This window comes from Capricornis sumatraensis, chromosome 11 (genome assembly GCF_032405125.1).
Source record: "Capricornis sumatraensis isolate serow.1 chromosome 11, serow.2, whole genome shotgun sequence".
Classification (NCBI taxonomy): domain Eukaryota; kingdom Metazoa; phylum Chordata; class Mammalia; order Artiodactyla; family Bovidae; genus Capricornis; species Capricornis sumatraensis.
In genome coordinates this window covers 49,622,224-49,640,585 of record NC_091079.1, presented here as the reverse complement: position 1 = coordinate 49,640,585, position 18,362 = coordinate 49,622,224, and the positions used below count along the sequence as shown (strand labels likewise).

Below are 18,362 nucleotides of genomic sequence, written 5' to 3'. Positions count from 1 at the left end.
AGAACCCTTTTTCCAATTGGGAGCTAATATATAATCCCAGTGGATCAAATAATGCTGCTCTGGCCAAACAGGAGCAGGATGGAAGTCCTGTCAGTCTGCCTCTGTCCATCCTTCGTGGTCTCAGGGCTCTGAGGGGAATGGTGTGACCCAGGTACCATTCAGTTCTAATAGGCTGTGACTTTGGGGAGGGGCAGGTAAAAGGAAAAGGCAGGTAAGTCATAAGTGGATAGAACAATAAATAACTGTATAGCTATTTTGCTAAATCCTGCTGCTTTAGTAGTTAGTACTCACTGGTTGTAACTGGAGTTGCCCAAAGGTTTGACTTCCAAATTTGATTCCCGTTCTATATTTGGTCAGTAAAACACTAACTGTGGAATCTGTGATTCTTAGAGGAAGAAGCTGAGATGTGGAGCTGCTCAAATCCTAGATGCTGAGACTCGGCCACAGCTCTCTGAGCCCACAACCCCTCGTTCATTTGCATCAAATGGGTAAGTTCCTACCTGCCTGTGCGCTGTAGGCTGGCAGGTTAGCGATAAGCTGGGACCCCCCATATTTGCTCATAATGAGGGGGTGATGCTGAGGCCCTGGAGTGGGGGGTGCATGTGTCAGACCCAAAGGAGGCCTTCTGGGCTGACCTAGGGGGACAGTTTAACCCAGGCATGAGGACTAGCCTAAGGAAACATTTAACAAAATGGCAGTCATTGTAACTCCACGAGATAGGAGTGGGAGAGAAGAGGCTTTGAGGAGGGCCAAAGGAATCTTTGGTTGATGAACAAAGAAAAATATTCTGAGACTGGAGCAAGAAGTTATGCTTTTATTTCCTATGGGCTGAACCTCAGTGTTTGAGCAGCTTGAGCTGGGACTGGGCCCCATAATAGTATTCATCTTAAACCTGTAATGGTGGAAAAATAGTGACCTTTCCCCTCCACACCCCTTCCTGCCCCTCTGCACCCTTCCCTCTCCCACCTTCCCCACCACTCTCCTGGGCATGCAGCAGTCCTTCCGGCTCTGCCAATGCCCTCCTCTCTCCTGCAGCCTCAGGGCCCTATGGTCCTGCCTGTGGGCATCTCTCCTTCAATCACACTTGGAAGGGGCTTTGGAGGAGGGGCAGGAGGGCGTGTTACCTTCTGCCTCTGGAACACGTGAGTGAGGGGAGCCACCTGGCAGTCCTTGTGCGCCCCAAAGACCTTGCACAGAGAGCAGGTGGGCACTTCGCAGTTGAGACAGTAGATGTTGATGCGCTCGTCTTCATGCTCCTCACACATGGGCTGGTCGGACTTCTTTTCTGGCCTGGGAGGAGGAAGGTGGATGAATCAGCTCAGGTTGCGGCATAGCTGAGCGTGGTTGGTTGAACCTCCCTCCCCACCCCCAATGCCTGTACCCCCAGCAACCCTACACCAGTGACTACCAGGGCCCCTCTCATGTGCTCAGAGCCCTCCAAATTCCCTACGGGTTTAGCAGCAGCGTCCTGACTAATTAACCAACTTAACCAGCCTGGAGGTGAGGACATGGAAACTCGGACTTGTAGCTTTTGCCAGTTTCTGTGGTGTGTGGGCTTCCCTATGGCTGATTTCAAGATTTAAAAACCAGCTAGTGCAATTCTTGCAAGTTGAACACTGGATTCTTAGGCGCCGCTTCAGCACCAAATTCATGAGTCTCTCAAAAGACATTTTACAAATCCAGGTAAAGAAAAGGAGGCAGCTGAAAATGAAATCTTAAGTGTGCACTAGCTCTGAGGCCCATCTCCCCACCCTTGTGGCCTCTGGCCCCTGCAGAAGAAATGAGAGGTCTAGGCTGGGGAAGCCCAGATCTCTGATCATTCACCTCTGTGCTGGTTGGAAGTAGTTGTATGTAAGAGGGGAAAGGTCAGGGAGTGCTTTGTTAATTTGTTTGGGTCCCCTCCTACCATTAGCCTTGAAAAGTAAATTTATTTAACCTCCTGAGGATTCAGCAGTGGTTAAGAGTAGGTAGTCTGTGCTCAGTGGATGTGAACAATTATACTGAATACTTGAGGCAAAAAGGAAAATGCAAAATGCTGCTCTGGGATGTGGTGGTAAACTGCAAGTGCAAATTTCACAGATAATTCCCAAATTTCAGTTTTCCCAATAGGTCAGCACCAACCAAAACTTTTCAGAGCTGCCTAGGTAATAATGGGGCACTGGGTTTGTATGTGCTAGTCAGACGATGACCAAGCTATGAAGAGGCAGAGAAGGGCAGTGACAAGTCATTGGTGCTTAAGGATAAACTGTTGGCTGCAGAATCACCTGGAGGAGCCCAGGTTTGCACAGCCGTAGGCTCTCCTGACCATCAGGGAGGCTTAGGTGTTACATCAAGATCAAAACTGTATCATCTATGGTGTTTTAGGCTCCCTCTGGAGACCATGTTGGGGGGGTCCAGCCTACTGGAAGTAGAGCCTACGAAATCTGGAATTTGGATATGACCTATCCAAAGCCTGAGGCTGTTAATAGTTTTCACAAGTGTTTGAAAAATTTAAATACACGTTCAAAAGCTTTCCTCATTTTCCCTAACACATGATTATTTAGAAGCATCTCAAATTTGGGACTGAATTTTTATCTTATTGAAGTATACTTGATTTACAACATTGTGTTAGTTTCAGGCATGTACAGCAGAGTGATTCAGTTTTGTATGTATGTTTTCCAGATTATTTTCCATTATAGGTTATTACAAGATGCTGAATATATTCCCTGTGGTTTTCAGTAAGTGCTTGTTGCCGATCTATTTTTTGTATAGCAGGTTGTATCTGTTCCTCTCATACTCCTGATTTACTCCTCTCCCTTTCCTTGCCCCTCTGGTAACCATTAGTTTGCTTTCTGTGTCTGGTGTGAGTCTCCTTCTGGTTTGTAAAGATGTAGTTTGTATGTAGATTCATTTATATTATTTTTTTAGACACCACATTTGTGATAACATAAAATATCTTGCTCTGTCTGACTTACTGCACTAAGTATAGTATTTTCTATGTCCATCCATGTTGCTGCAGATGGCAATACTGCATTCTTTTTTATGACCAAGTACTGTCCCATTATGGGGCTTCTCAAGTGGCTCAGTGGTAAAGAGTTTGCCTGCAACGCAGGAGACGTGGGTTAATCCCTTCATTGGGAAGATACCCTGGAGAAGGGAATGACAACCTGTTCCAATATTCTTGTCTGGGAAATCCCATGGACAGAGGAGTCTGGCAGGCTATAGTCCGTGGGGTCACAAAAGAGTTGAATGTGACTTAAGCAACTGAGCACGTATGCGCTATCCCATTACATATATTATTGTCTGTTTCCTCCAATGGGACGTGAGCTCCAAGAGGGCAGAGGTCATGGGTTGTCTTCTTTTGCTGGGTTCCCAGTGCCAAAAACAGTGCCTTGCGTAGAGTTGGCACTCAGTAAATATTTGCTGGATGTATGAGTGAGAGGTGGAAGGGAATTTGCCAGTATTCCCCATGCTCTAAAGTAAAACAGCTTCTCTAGAGAAGGCATGTGAACAATGGGGAGAGCTCGGTCACTTGACTCTCTTTACTGACCAAGGAAGAGACCAGACAACATCTAGAAGACTCCATTTCTAAATGACAAAGGTGGGACTTCCCTGGTGGTTCAGTGGCTAAGACTCTGTGCTCCCAATGTAAGGAGCCCAAGTTCAATCCCTGGTCAGGGAACTAGATCCCACATGTCTCAACTAAGAGCCTCCATGCTGCAACTAAAGATCCTGAGTGCCACAACTCACACTTGTTGCAGCCAAATAAATAAATATTTTAAGAGTAGATGGCAAAGGCCTCCAGGGGTTAGCTAGAGACTAGGAGTGGTGATTTGGTCTTTGCATCGTCAAAGGCCTCACCACCTCTAAAACCTTCCCTCCTGTGTCTCTCTACCTCGGAATAAATGTCAGCGAGAGTCTGGAGCACATTTCCTGGGAGATGGTACTGCTGATGCCCTTTCCCCAAGACATTCCCCAAAAGTGGCTTTTGTCCCATGTGCTATTCTGAAGTCAGCAGCTCTCATCAGAGACAGTGTTGTAGAGATCAGACATTCGCAGTGTGTGCAATACTGAAAATGTGGAAACAGCCACAGGCTCTTCATGTAGTTGTTGATTGTGATGACTTTTTCATTATGCAATGCAGACCAAGGACTGCCTGCAATATTCCTTATTAGGCCTTTCTTGTTCAGTGTGGCTACACAGCCTGAGGGGCATCCCCCACTTACACCTGGGTGTGGAAGGAAAACATTCAGACACCTCACAACATGTAACAGACTTGGGACAAACATGGTGCATAGAATAAAGATATAAAGGCAACTTCATGAGGCGAGTGTGGCCAAGCTCTTAGCTGTGGTTTGGGACTCAGAGCAAATGCCGGCTGTGCCCCCATACTGTTCCATGCGCACTGGTCTCTGGGAGTCTGTAGCCTGCTCCCTCTGCTCTCTGGGGCTTCTGGGACCATCCTGGAGTTTCCTGAAGGATGGGCATCTGGTGCTGACATTTCAGGCATCACCTTTAGAGTCAAGCTGATCTCAAAGCTTAATTAATCCCAGTTCAGTTTCACTATGTGGTGGCTTTGGGGCCTTAGGCAAGTTCCTTCAACTCTTTCAGGCTCAGCCTTTCCTCATATCTGAAAATTGGACTAGGGATCTTCTAATTAAATATGCCAGGATAACATAGGCCTTTACTTATTTACATTTCCTGCTGAAATCCCACTAAAATAAGAGTAAGGGAATAAAAAAGTAGGAATCAGTAAGGACAAAAAAATGAACAAGGTGACAGCGAAGAAGAGATGCAGGCAAATGCTGGAAATTGTGAACAACTGACAAAGAGAAGTCACCTGCTTGAACTGTATCTTAGATCTGCCGATAGCCTTCTTGAGAGAAGCAAGCAGGAAGCAACCTGCCTCAGTTTTACAGGTTTCCCTGTAAAGGCCCTGGGACTGGCACCTGGAAGGTGAGAGAGTGGGGAGGGCTGAAAGGGGGACTTTTTGCACACTTTAGGGGATTACTTAAGGATGTGCTCCACAAAAACAATAGAGTAAACCAATAAAGGAGATGACAAAGGATCTAGGAAACAAGGGGTTCATCCCAGGGGAAAGTAAATGTACCACAGAAAGTGAAGCCCAACCACGAAAGGGTTTAGCCCTCATTGTCTCCAGTGAAGTCAGTAAGTAATGTCTAAAACTGAAAAATCCAGGGAGAGGAGCTACTAGTAGTGGGCACAGGGCTCTAGGTGATAAACAGCAAAAGAAAAACTGAAAGAATTAAATATGGCTGACTCTGGGAGGTGAGGCTTAGCAGCCAAGAGACCTGGTAGGGCCAGGAATGCTGCTCTCTTTAGAAGCCTTGTAGTGCTACTGGAATGTTTTAAAATTATGTATATGCACAGAAATTGCTTTGAGTTGTCCTTGCTGTTGTTTAGTCACTAAGTTGTGTCCAACTCTTTTGTAATCCCATGGACTGTAGCCCACCAGGCTTCTCTGTCCACGGGATTCTCCAGGCAAGAATACTGGAGTGGGTTGTCATTTCCTTCTCCAGGGGATCTTCCCGACCCAGAGATCAAACCTATGTCTCCTGTGCAGGAGGCATCTCTGGCACTGCAGGCAGATTCTTTACCACTAAGCCACCAGGATAAAATATTTAAAAATTTTAATAAGGTGATAATAATAATCACTACAACCTTAGGAAGCATCACTACGAACAAAGCTAGAGGAGGTGATAGAATTCCAGCTGAGCTATTTCACATCCTAAAAGATGATGCTGTTAAAGTGCTGCATTCAATGTGCCAGCAAATTTAGAAAACTCAGTGGCCTCAGGACTGGAAAAAGTTCATTCCAATCCCAAAGAAAGACAGTGCCAAAGAATTTCATCCCAATGTCAATAAATGTTCAAACTACTGCACTGCTGCTGCTGCTGCTAAGTCGCTTCAGTCGTGTCCGACTCTGTGTGACCCCATAGATGGCAGCCCACCAGGCTCCGCCGTCCCTGGGATTCTCCAGGCAAGAACACTGGAATGGGCTGCCGTTTCCTTCTCCAATACATGAAAGTGAAAAGTGAAAGTGAAGTCACTCAGTCATGTCCGACTCTTTGCGACCCCATGGACGGCAGCCCACCAGGCTCCTCCATCCATGGGATTTTCCAGGCAAGAGTACTGGAGTGGGGTGCCGTTGCCTTCTCCTAACTACTGCACAATTGCACTCAATTCACATACTAGCAAAGTAATGCTCAAAATTCTCCAAGCTAGGCTTCAACAGTACAGGAAACGTGAACTCCCAGATGTTCAAGCTGGATATGGAAAGGGCAGAGGAATGATAGATCAAATTGCCAGCATTTGTCAGATCGTCAAAAAAAAGCAAGAGAATTCCAGAAAATTATCTACTTCTGCTTTATTGACTGTGCTAAAGCCTTTGACTATGTGGATCACAACAAACTGCGGAAACCTCTTCAAGATTACCTGCCTTCTGTGAAACCTGTATGCAGCTCAAGAAGCAACAATTAGAACCAGACATGGAAAAATGGACTGGTTCAAAATTGAGAAAGGAGTACATCAAGGCTGTATATTGTCACCGTGCTTATTTCACTTATATTCAGAGTACACCATGCGAAATACTGGGCTTAAAGAAGCACAAGCTGGAATCAAGATTGAGGGGAGAAATATCAATAACCTCAGATATGCAGATGACACCACCCTTATGGCAGAAAGTGAAGAGGAACTAAAGAGCCTCTTGATGAAAGTGAAAGTGGAGAGTGAAAAAGTTGGCTTAAAACTCAACATTCAAAAAACTAAGATCATGGCATCTGGTCCCATCACTTCATGGGAAATGATGGGCAAACAGTAGAAACAGTGAGAGACTTTATTTTCTTGGGCTCCAAAATCACTACAGATGGTAATGACTACAGCCATGAAATTAAAAGACGCCTGCTCCTTGGAAGAAAAGCTATGACCAACCTAGACAGCATATTAAAAAGCAGAGACATTATTTTGCCATCAAAGGTCTATATAGCCAAAGCTATGATTTTTGTAGTAGTCATGTATGGATATGAGAGTTGGACCATAAAGAATGCTGAGTGCTGAAGCATGGATGCTTTTGAACTGTGGTGTTGGAGAAGACTCTTGAGAGTCTCTTGGATAGCAAGGAGATCCAACCAGTCAATCCTAAAGGAAATCAGTCCTGAATATTCATCGGAAGGACTGATGCTACCACTGAAGCTCCAATATTTCAGCCACCTGATGCGAAGAGCCGACTCATTAGAAAAGACCCTGATGGTGGGAAAGATGGCAAGCAGGGGGAGAAGGGGACAACAGAGGATGAGATGGTTGGATGGCATCACCGACTCAATGGACATGAGTTTGAGTAAGCTCTGGGAGATGGTGAAGGACAGGGAAGCCTGGTGTGCAGCAGTCCATGGGGTCACAAAGAGTTAGACAGGACTAGCCACTGAACAACAACAATAATAATCACAACCTCACAAGACTGTAAAAATTAAAGAATTATATATGATTCATGTGTATAGCACCCTGAACAGTGGCTGATACATATTCAACACATATTAGTTTGGCTTACTGTATTTTAAAGTTAATTATCATATTCATTGGTTTCTCTGGTGGCTCAGATGGTAAACATTCTGCCTCCAATGCAGGAGACCTGGTTTGATCCCTGGGTTGAGAAGATCCCCCAGAAAAGGGAATGGCAATCCGCTCCAGTATTCTTGCCTGGGAAATGCCATGGACAGAGGAGCCTGGCAGTCTACAGTCCATGGGGTTGCAAAGATCCAGACAAAACTGAGCAACTAACACTTTCACTTTTATCATGTTCATTATTAATATTGGTGAAATTAGTTCCTTCTTGTATCACCCCACCTCCACCCCCGAACTGTGGCTAGTTTAGCTCCTGGTAGAAGGCTCGATAAGAAAGCCAAGTTGGGAATTCCCTCGTGGTCCAGCATTGAACACTCCATGCTTCATTGCAGGGGGCATGAGTTCAATCCCTGGTCAGGGAACTAAGATCCCACATGCTGCATTTCACAGAGGGCCTTCCATCCCCAAAAAAGAAGGCCAGGCTTTGTCAAGATCTACAATTTCTAGCCATTCTGTGGGAGGTCGGAGTTGACCAGCACCTGCCGTTTCTGCCTTCACCCCAGCGTGGGCCAGGGTTTATCTCACTGTGTATATCCAAGTGATTTCAGAGTCTCCTCTTATACCCTGAGGCTTAGGGTTCTGGGCTGATAAAGCTGCCAGCCCTCAGGAAACAACTGTGTTTATATCCAAACATGTGCCCAAGCCCTGAGCACAATTGGTGGTTCTGCTACCAATTAAAAATGCCCCAAAAGCAAGTCTGAGGTTCAAGAATCAGTAACAGAAGAATAATTTGATAATCACAAAAACACCACTAGTCTACTCAGCTCTGAGCTTTGATGTTGGAAATTTGGTTCATTGTTTTTATACAATTTGCTCACCTGTACATTGTTTTTTGGCAGATGTGCTTCACTGACTTTAGAGTTAAAACCAGCCTGTGTCTTGTTTTACTCATGCTACAAATGCTAACATCCTCTTCTCTGGATTATGTAACAGTTACGGTTATCATTTCACATCATTCAAGCTCTGAGTGTGGCAAATAGCAAAACAGAAAACTATTGCAATAAGTAGAATGTGTAGGAAGATCTATGGTGTTGCTTGGTCACCTGGCACTTCGGGAGCAACTATTCTGTGCAAGGCACTGTCTCGGACACTGAATCAGATGTTATATAAACAGCCATAATAATCAGTTGGTTATTAATTGGCTGATTAACTTTTTAAGAGACAGTGAACCTTTTTTAAGAGACAGGTACATTGTCTCTTAAAAAACAAGTAGATAGATATATGTATCTTAAAGTAATGAAATAAAAGGAGATCAGATCTTAATTAGAACAGTGGTGCTTTCCTTCTCAAGAGATTTTGGAAGCCAGGGAAATTGCTGACTCAGGCTGTCATCAGCAACTCTTCCTCCCAGTGCCATCTATATCGTGGCACTATCTAATTTAGTTTTGAATCTTAAGCAGAAATGAATAGCCATAGCGATTATAATAATTATATGTTCTATTTATGGAACAGCTTTCCTTCTAAGAGCCCCAGGCTCTTCGGCAGATGTTCCATGAATCTGTGTCTCCTACTAGGAAGCACAGTGAGGTCATTTCTAGATGGTCCCAGTATCGCTGTCAAGCGTTGTGGACCAGACTAACTTGTGTACAGTTGAAAAAGGGCCCTTCACACCAGGCCTTCTAGGAATGGACTCCCGCAGTGTTGTCTCTAGGAAAGGAATTCTATAGCCGGTGTGATTCGATGAATAAAAATGCCCTTTTCAAAAAAATAAAAAATGACTGATGTAGATGCTGCATGTCAGTAAGCAGGTACATGCCAAGAGTATACAGTAAGAACAACCTAGAGAATAGGGAAACATAACCTGAGCTCCATTTTCTTTTTTTCCTCCCATGTCTCTAAACTCTTAAGTTGCTAAAGCCCAGAAGTCTGCCTTGCTTTGCTACTTCCTAGAGTCATTACCATGACTAACTCTGTTAGAAGGTTTTCTTTTTATTATTATCCTCTAGGTAATTTAAAATGAGACCGTCTGAACTAATAACGGGCTGATTTTGGAAGATGCCGTTTCTATTTCGTTTTCTGTACAGTTTTGTACTTTAGTTTTTTGGCTGTGTAGACTCTGTAGCTGTAAAGGACCTGTGACATGCAGAAACATCTACCAGGGATGGTAGTACAAGGTGTACTTCCCTGGTGGCTCAGATGGTAAAGAATCTACCTACAATGCAAGAGACCTGGGTTCGATCCCTGGATCAGGAAGATCCCCTGGAGAAGGGAATGGCAACCCACTCCAGTATTCTTGCCTGGAGAATGCCATGGACAGAGGAGCCTGGTGGGCTATAGTCCATGCCGTCACAAAAACTCAGACATGACTGAGCAACTAACACACAGTACAAGGCTGGGGGTGGGGGCAGTATTATGCCTCTTTCAATAATACTGTCTGAACTAGATTAGTGTTAATGAGTTACTTCAGTCTTAAATTGATATAAAGGCACTGGCATTAGTTTCCTCCTCTCCTCCCAAGAGGAACTCTCACTCCCCCTGGGAAAGACTGACTTGGAAAAACATTTCCCCATAAAACAATTAGCTCATGATTGGCGAATAAGCATTCAGTAGAGTGACCCACTAAAACAAACAATAAAGACAAACGTCGAGCGTGTCTGACACATGGATGAACCGTACCTGGTGGACTCCTGCTTGTAGATGTCAATGATGTTTTCCACCAGCAGGTTCCTCTGAAGCCCATAGATTCCGTGTCTGTCCAAAACCACTTCGTGTCTACAGGATGGGCAGCGGAACCGGCCCCCGGAGGCCACAGTGGTACCTCCTCTTGTGGGCAGGTATGGGTTAGAGGCCTGTTCTTGCCAAGCAAGAAAAGAGAGATTGAGTAGTGCCATCGGTAGCTTTCCTGAGGTTTTCTCTCCCTCTCTGTCACTACAAACAATATCAACTCTCTTGCTCAAGATCACCCCACAGGGCCTTATGAGCAAGTGGTCTAAAAACGTGGGCCAACGTGGTCCAGTGTGATGGACAGTTTTCAGCATAAGGTGCTTTTCCACCCAGCATTTTCATAGCCAAAAGTTCCAGCTAGAAACTCCAGCATTCATGTCTTAGGCAGTAATTCATTTACTGCCCAAGATTTTGAAACAGATTCCATTAAAAAAAAAATGATTCTTAGTATTGAAATAAAATTAGATTTGAGAACAGAAGGCTGACAGCAAAGCACAAAGCAAATCACTTTAAAAACTTTTTTTTTTTTTAAGCAAATGCAACCTTATAAAGCTTTCTAAAGAAATTCACCTCAAAGTGAAGCACTGGGTTTGGAGAAGAGGGAAACCTTTTCTACTGTCAGCATTCCCAACAGACCTACCTGGAAAATGTCACTGGCACATTTCCTACACAGGTTGTGCTGGCAGGGGAGGATGACCACAGGCTTGGTGAACATCTCTAAGCAAATGGGACAAATGAGCTGCTTCTCCAAGTTATCCATGGTCTGCTGCTCTTTGGAAAAAGACTTGTAATTCAAAGATGCGCTCATCTCCTGGCCGTCCCTGTGTGCTCTGCCAGGGAAAGGCTGCTCCGAACGGCTTCTGCAAGTGATACCTGGAAATAATTCCAAGGATTGGGCGATCAAGTGTCTTTTGCGTTTCTTTCGGCGGAGGACATTGTTTCAGACCCAGGTTCACAGGGGCGCTCGAGCTGTTTTTAGCAGCCGAGGGTCACGTGATAGCAGACTGACTTGTCCATATAAGCCAGTGACAGCAGGATGGATTCTGACAGGTGACAGAGAACAGGGGCCAGCATTCCCTCCCCAGGGAGTGAAGGGAGTGGGTGGGAGGGAGGGTTAAAAACCCCATTTAGACGGGGTTATAAGGAGAAGAGGTGAAGCCGACAGTTGTCAACAACAAATGCAAATGTTGGTGCCGAGTCACTGAGCCGTGCCCTCTGTGAGCGCTCAGGAAGGACTTGGTGATGGGTTTCCAGGACCGGGGACAATGTAGTCCAGGAGTCTCACTGTGAAACCAATGCCCTTTCTGCCTTGAGAACTTAGGAAGCAAGTCACCAAAAGTAGCATGATCACACTGTCTTCAGTGAAAACAAACAGCACAGGTCTTCTATATGATTATCCTGGCTTCACAAGGGTAAGCAACTAAAAAGACTTGCTTAGTGGTAAATATTTCATTTTTGTGAGGGTTGTGAAATGGGAAAAGTTCCAACTTAAAAACTGACTTCAAATCTTTTCACCATATAACTATTCACAAAATTCTAACAGATCTAAACACCAGTTGATGATTCAGTTTTTTTTTTTTTTTTTTTTTTTTAGTTGTATAATAAAGCTCTTGGGACTTCCCTGGCAGCTAGTGGTTAAGACTTCAACTTCCAGTGCAGGGGGTATGGGTTCGATCCTTGGTCAGGGAGCTAAGATCCTACATGCCTCATGGACAGCAAACCAAAACAAAAAACAGAAACAATATAGTAAAAAATTCAATAAAGACTTTAAAAATGGTCCCCATCCAAAAAAAAAAAAATCTTTAGAGAAACCCAAAAAACAAAAACATCTAGTATGTGCCTTTCTCTCCCCTTTTCCTATTCCTCTTTAATCCCATACCCCATCACCCGTACACATGCCCAAAAACACAAAGAAACTTTGACAGTCTTTAAAAATGTAAATTTAGTTTGCTCCCAGAACCAGTAACGAGGTAGTAAGTGGCACATGGGGTAGCAGACCCATTATTTTATTTTATTTTCCATATAATGGGGGACAGATACCAGCACCATTTTCAACGGAAGTAAGATAGAGTCCTGCTTCCATACCTGGGTTTTGTCTGGTCTGGAATACCTACACCCTTTTGCACTGGTCTTATTTACCAAGTTGATTTTTTAAAAATGATAGTTTCCCTGGTCATTTCTGATCATTCTTGGTTTGCTCTTAACTCATCATTATCAGTTCTGATATTTGCCAGGATTTTGTTAAACAAGTTTCTCCTATAAGTTTTATTTAAATATTTAAAATCAGATCAAAAATGAAATAAGAAATACATGTCTATTTTTTTATGTAATGAATTTGCTGCTTTATTTCTGCTTGATTTTAAAAATCGCATACAATGAATACATTTGTTAACACAGCCCCATTGTGCACTTAATTACCAGTAAGGAGTAGGTTGTTGTGACTGGTTATATGTGCCCTTAGTGCTGTGTGCACCAAAAGCTTATTGAGAATCTAATAAGCTCTATTAGCTAGTAATAAGTTATATGGATTCATAAACACTTCAGGGATCTTTGGAGAATTTTGTTACTCCTTTCAGTATCTATTTAGCAACTATAGTGAAGAAGGAGATTGGTGACTTTTTTTTACTGAGCTAATTCAGTTCACCTAGCCTAGGCAGTTAACTGTGTTTATTATTACATGGGCTGTGGTGGTCTGAGCATAATATAAGAGCTGTTTTCTAAGAAAGATGAAGTTTATACTGTAAAATTCCTTGCAACTCTAGGAAAAGCACTTTAACAATATACACTCTAGCCAAGCCTGTCCCTTTAAGGGGAATCCATTCTTTTGAAAAATATTCATTGAGTGTTTATCATGTCTTAAAAGACAAACAAGATACCAGTCATTGTCTTCAAGGAGCTCAGTTTAACAGTTAGTAGAGATAAGATGAATATATATAGAACCACAGTACAAAACAAAATGTGACAAAGAAGTACAGAATTTCAGGGGAGTCAGGAAGGTTTCATGGGTGGAGTGGATCCACTGAGGCACCTGGACACCAGTGGGTGTGTCACTATGGGGCGTAGGTGGGGTTTTCCAAACAAAGGCACAGCCAGGGGAGCCGGGACTGCTCAGAGCCTGCGATGCTTCGATGCTTCGGGCTGGAGTGCAAACATGCTGCCGGCACGCTGGCAGCCCATGAATACTGAGCTAGAGAGTTTTCAACACTTAATAAATTAGGCAGGAAGTCCTTGAGAGTGTCTCACAGGGACGGTTCCCCAAGAGAGCTATGCCTTGGTTATGTTCATCTCACAGTAGCAGCTGGAGTATCTCACGCAGCCGGGTCAGCATGAAGGTGACTCTGCTAAAGACCAGACAGAACATTGTTGCCAATAGCCTAGGTGAGAGGTCATGATACCGGCACCAGTCAATGGACTGCAGTGGGTAAGGAAGAGGAAACGGACTTTGGTGGCTGCAAGAGTAGAATCCACGGGGGTGACTCAGATGCTGGAGCCAGAGCCACCATGAGGATTTGGAAAGAGGCTGCACAGTGAGTCAGGAGGGCCAGCACCCACCTCCACCTGGTCTGGTGATCCTGGGAAAGTGATCTCACCCTGGCTGGATTTCAGTTCTCTTATCTTTTTCATAACCTAACTTAGCACTGTGTGTAGGAAAAAACACTCTGAAACTGCATGGACTTTGAGAATCCCCAGTTGCATTCTCTGATGGAGAGTTGAGCTCTACTCTCTGCTTTCACTCTCCACCTTCTTGTTGTCTGCCTTTCGTCTTAGCACGGCCCCTGGAAGCTACAGAGGAAAAACTAGCAAGAGGCCTGCAGGAAGAAGAGCTAAGTTGATGGATAAGAACTGCATTCTCCTCCTCATCGTCTTTTCTCCATGCGTGGTTCCTCCCTGCTTAGAGACCAGCCATGCATGGTGTGGGCATGTAAGCAGCAGGTGGGACACTCTGCTCTAGGGAGGAGCCGGAAGGTTTCAGTATCCTCCCATATCATTCAGAGTCTGAGAGATGGGGAAAATTCTGGAACTGAATCAGAATTGAAGTCAGCTTCAGGACTCTGGGATTTAGAGTGGGCCTGGGCCTCCACAGAGAAGTGAGAACCAGCTTAGTCTCCTGATAGTATCCTGGACTGTAGAGAGGTGGTGCATGGCTTCCCCCCCTCTCCTACCCCTACCCCATTCCACCACCCCCCTACAGACACTAGCATAGGGGGTTCAAACCAGTCAGGGGTAATGACACAGGAAGTTGCCATAGTTTGAAGCACCAACATCCCCCGATTCTTGAGTCCTGCCACACTGCGGCAAGGGTTAGACACATTGAGAAGCTGAAGCAGAACCACTATGGGCTCTCAGCTCCTCCAGAAATTTCCCAATCCCCCAAATAAATCAAAGGAAGCAACATGAGTCCCTAAAAACCTGAGTTTACACCCAGCAGTGGACTTGGCACTGAGGGGTGATGACTGAAAGGGGAGACTCTTGACTGCTAGCTACCAGGCCAGATGAACTCAGACTTCAGAATCCAGTCAAATGCAGATCTCAGTGTGTTCTTCATCTTAGGAAGGGAGAACATAAGGTTCAAAAATCTCTTAGTGCTACACCCTCCCAACAAATAAAGTATTTGCAGGATACCAATTTCTCCAAAACTTTGGCCACCTGATGCAAAGAGCTGACTCATTGGAAAAGACTCTGATGCTGGGGAAGACTGAAGGCAGGAGGAAAAGGGGACAATGGAGGATGAGATGGTTGGATGGTATCACTGACTCAATGGACATGAGTTTGAGCAACCTCTGGGAAATGGTGAAGGACAGGGAAACCTGGTGCTCCGCAGTCCATGGGGTCACAGAGAATTTTTAATCTCTTTTTGTAAAATGTATGTATTTTTGACTGCAGTGGGTCTTTGTGGTGCACAGGCTCTTCACTGCTGCATGTGGGCATTCTCTAGTTGCAGAGGCTACCCTCTAGTTGTAGTGCCTGGGCTTCTCTTGTTGGAGAGCATGAGCACTAGGGCATGGGCTTCAGTAGTTGTGGCTCATGGGCTTAGAGGCCCCAGGGCATGTGGGACCTTAGTTCCCAAACCAGGGATCAAACCCATGTCCAACTAACCCATGTTAGTTTAAACTTATGTTCAAATAACCACATGGGGCTGGACACCAGCCCTAGAACATGAGATACTAAAATCTCTGGGGAAAATTGAAACGTATATGAAGACTTCTCTGGCAGGAACCGAGTCTCCCTTTTTTGGTGGATTTTGTACTTTCCGGTTAGGGTGATATGAAATTCCTCTAACTCAAGAATAGTTAGAAAAACAACATCAACTCTTTTTGTTTTTGCATTTTTTATTGGGATATAATAGTTTTACAATGTTGTATTACTTTCTGCTATACAACGAAGTGAGTCAGCTCTGTGTATACATATATCCCCTCCCTCCTGGGACTCCTTCCCACTGCCTACCTCTGTAGGTCATCACAGAGCACTGAGCTGAGCTCCCTGTGCTCTGTAACAGGTTCTCTCTAGCTATCTGTTTTACACATGGTAGTGTATATATGTCAATCTTAATCTCCCAATTTGTCCCACCCTCCCCTTCTGCATCAGTGTCCACATGTCCTTGGTGGGAATGTTAGTTGATACAGCCTCTATGAAAAACAGTATGGAGGTTCCTTAAAAAACTAAAAATAGAACTACCATATGACCCAGCAATCCCACCACTGGGCATATACCCTGAGGAAATCATAATGCAAAAAGACACATGTACCCCACTCTTCACTGCAACATCAACTCTTGATTCCAACTTGCAAAATAAGACAGAGCACTCTGGGAACAGGAGGTGTTAGTTACCAGAGATTCAGTATCAGGAATGCTACCCTTCCCGAGGATTCCAGAATGCCTTCAGCATTTTATTTACCCTTTCATGTGTTCTTTCATTTCATTCATTCATGAAATGAATTCGGTTCATTCATTTCATGTGTTCTTTTTGTCTCTTTAACATAGATGATTGCAAGTTCAGGTACTTGAAAATGATCTAGGCTTAGCTCAAGGAACTAGTCATTCATCAAACAAAACAGATGGAAGGTGGAGCTACAGGGAAGCAAAAAACAGATGTAGTTGGAAGCAAAGCAGCCTCGGTGGAAAAGAAAACAAGAGCAACTAAGTGGCTGATCTTGTTCCCAGCTCCTCCTCTAAGGTAAAGGAAGATGAATTTTTCCTTCTTTTACCCACTGGAAATGAGAAAGCTGGTGGCTGACTAAATCATTAAAATGTGGAGAGAAACACCAAACAGGGTAGATATGGAGGCAGAGAGTAGGGGATTGCTAAAGAAAAGTTTCATTAAATTGGAACACTAGGTCATGAGTGGACTGAGACTTTCAGGTCCAAGTACAGCACCAGCTAAGTCTCCTGAAAATCACTTTAATCCCATGCCAGAACAAAGGCCAATGCTTAATATTTTGCAAACCAAAAAACTAAGATTGTTAATTCTTCCCTGCAGTATTCATCTATCCATTCATCCATCTATCTATCCATCCATCCCTCTCTCTCTCTCTTCTTACACTAAGGACTCAACTCATGACATCTAAAAAATACTTAACATTTTCCTTCTGTCTATATTGTCAACCTTTTCAATTTAGCTGTTTTTCTGGCAATAGGCAGCTTGGATATGTCATTTTAAATTTTTTAATGAAAAGAAATATTTTATAAAATCTAAAATTAAAAAAAATTAACTCACTTGAAAAGTACTTAACAGAAGTTAACACTATGGCATTTCTTTCATTGACAGTTTGCAAACTTTTGGCTGAAAGCTTTTTTTCTTCTTGATAATTACTCCTTTTCCAAATCTGTTGTTTATGATTTTACTTCATCATAAATATCTCTGAGGAGATGTTAGAAAACTAACATATTGTACTTTCCTCTGAACATTTCTTGGCATACTTCACCTCCCAGAAATAAATAATGACAGTCCCAACAAGTAACAAATACTTTAGCCTAAGGCCTTCCCAGTGGCCATGTCTGAAAACCTTACCTTGGCTCCAAGATCAAGATCAAGATCAGCTGGCTCCGCTCTCAGTGCGCACAGTCTAGTCTTACCTCCCCTGTACCCTAGCCTGCCAGCTGATTTCTCTGAATTCACTCTTGCCTTCTGCAGTTTGTTTCTCATGTGTCATTCTCGATTTAAATCCCATTATGGTCATATTACCTCTAGGATAAAGACATTAATCCTCACTGTGATCCCTAAGGCCTGATATGATTTGGCCCCTAACTACATTTCTGACCTAACTGTCCAGTAGAAATAAGATTTAAATGGCACTTCACTGGTGGTCCAGTGGTTAAGACTCCAAGACTTTCACAGCGGATATGGGTTCAATCCCTGATTGGGTAACCAAGATCCCACATGCCGAAGAAGAAAAAAAGAAAGATTTGAGTGATAAATATGAACCATTTATATGATTTTAAATTTTAGTAGCCACATTAAAAAACACAAACCAATGAAATTAATTTTATTAATATATTTTATTTAACCCCAAACCATATAAACTATTATCATTTCTACTTATAATCAGTATTTTAAATAATTATCTGTGAATAGATATAGTTTTACTTCTTCCCTTCCAATCTGGAGGGTTTTATTTCATTTTTCTTGCTATATTGCACTGGCTAGATACCTCAGAGAATGGCACCCCACTCCAGTACTCTTGCCTGGAAAATCCCATGGATGGAGGAGCCTGGTAGGCTGCAGTCCATGGGGTCCCTAAGGGTCGGACACGACTGAGTGACTTCACTTTTACTTTTCACTTTCACGCACTGGAGAAGGAAATGGCAACCCACTCCAGTGTTCCTGCCTGGAGAATCCCAGGGATGGGGGAGCCTGGTGGGGTGCCATCTATGGGGTGGCACAGAGTCGGACACGACTAAAGCAACTTAGCAGCAGCAGCAGATACCTCAGAATAGACTTTCTTGTTTTTTTCCTGATCTTAAGAGGAAAGCATTCATATTACTAAGTGTTATTTTAAATGTGTCTTTTACTGATGCCCTTTACCAGGTTGGAGAAGTTCCCTTCTCCCTCCCTTCCAAGTTTGCTGACAGTCTGAAAA

At 43.8% G+C, this 18,362-nt stretch overlaps 1 protein-coding gene across 3 annotated transcripts in view; it reads right to left on the bottom strand.

The window, feature by feature from the left end:
- TRIM55 (tripartite motif containing 55) overlaps window positions 1-11,092 on the bottom strand; it is a 46,279-nt gene extending 35,187 nt beyond the window's left edge. For all 3 annotated transcript variants that reach the window (XM_068983735.1, XM_068983736.1, XM_068983737.1), the window contains exons 1-3: window positions 10,925-11,092; window positions 10,237-10,409; window positions 1,125-1,290 (exon numbers count right to left, since the gene is read on the bottom strand). In XM_068983735.1, coding sequence (XP_068839836.1) covers window positions 1,125-1,290; window positions 10,237-10,409; window positions 10,925-11,092 — 507 coding nt within the window. The remainder of the gene's footprint in view (window positions 1-1,124; window positions 1,291-10,236; window positions 10,410-10,924) is intronic.
- Window positions 11,093-18,362: the final 7,270 nt, after the last annotated feature.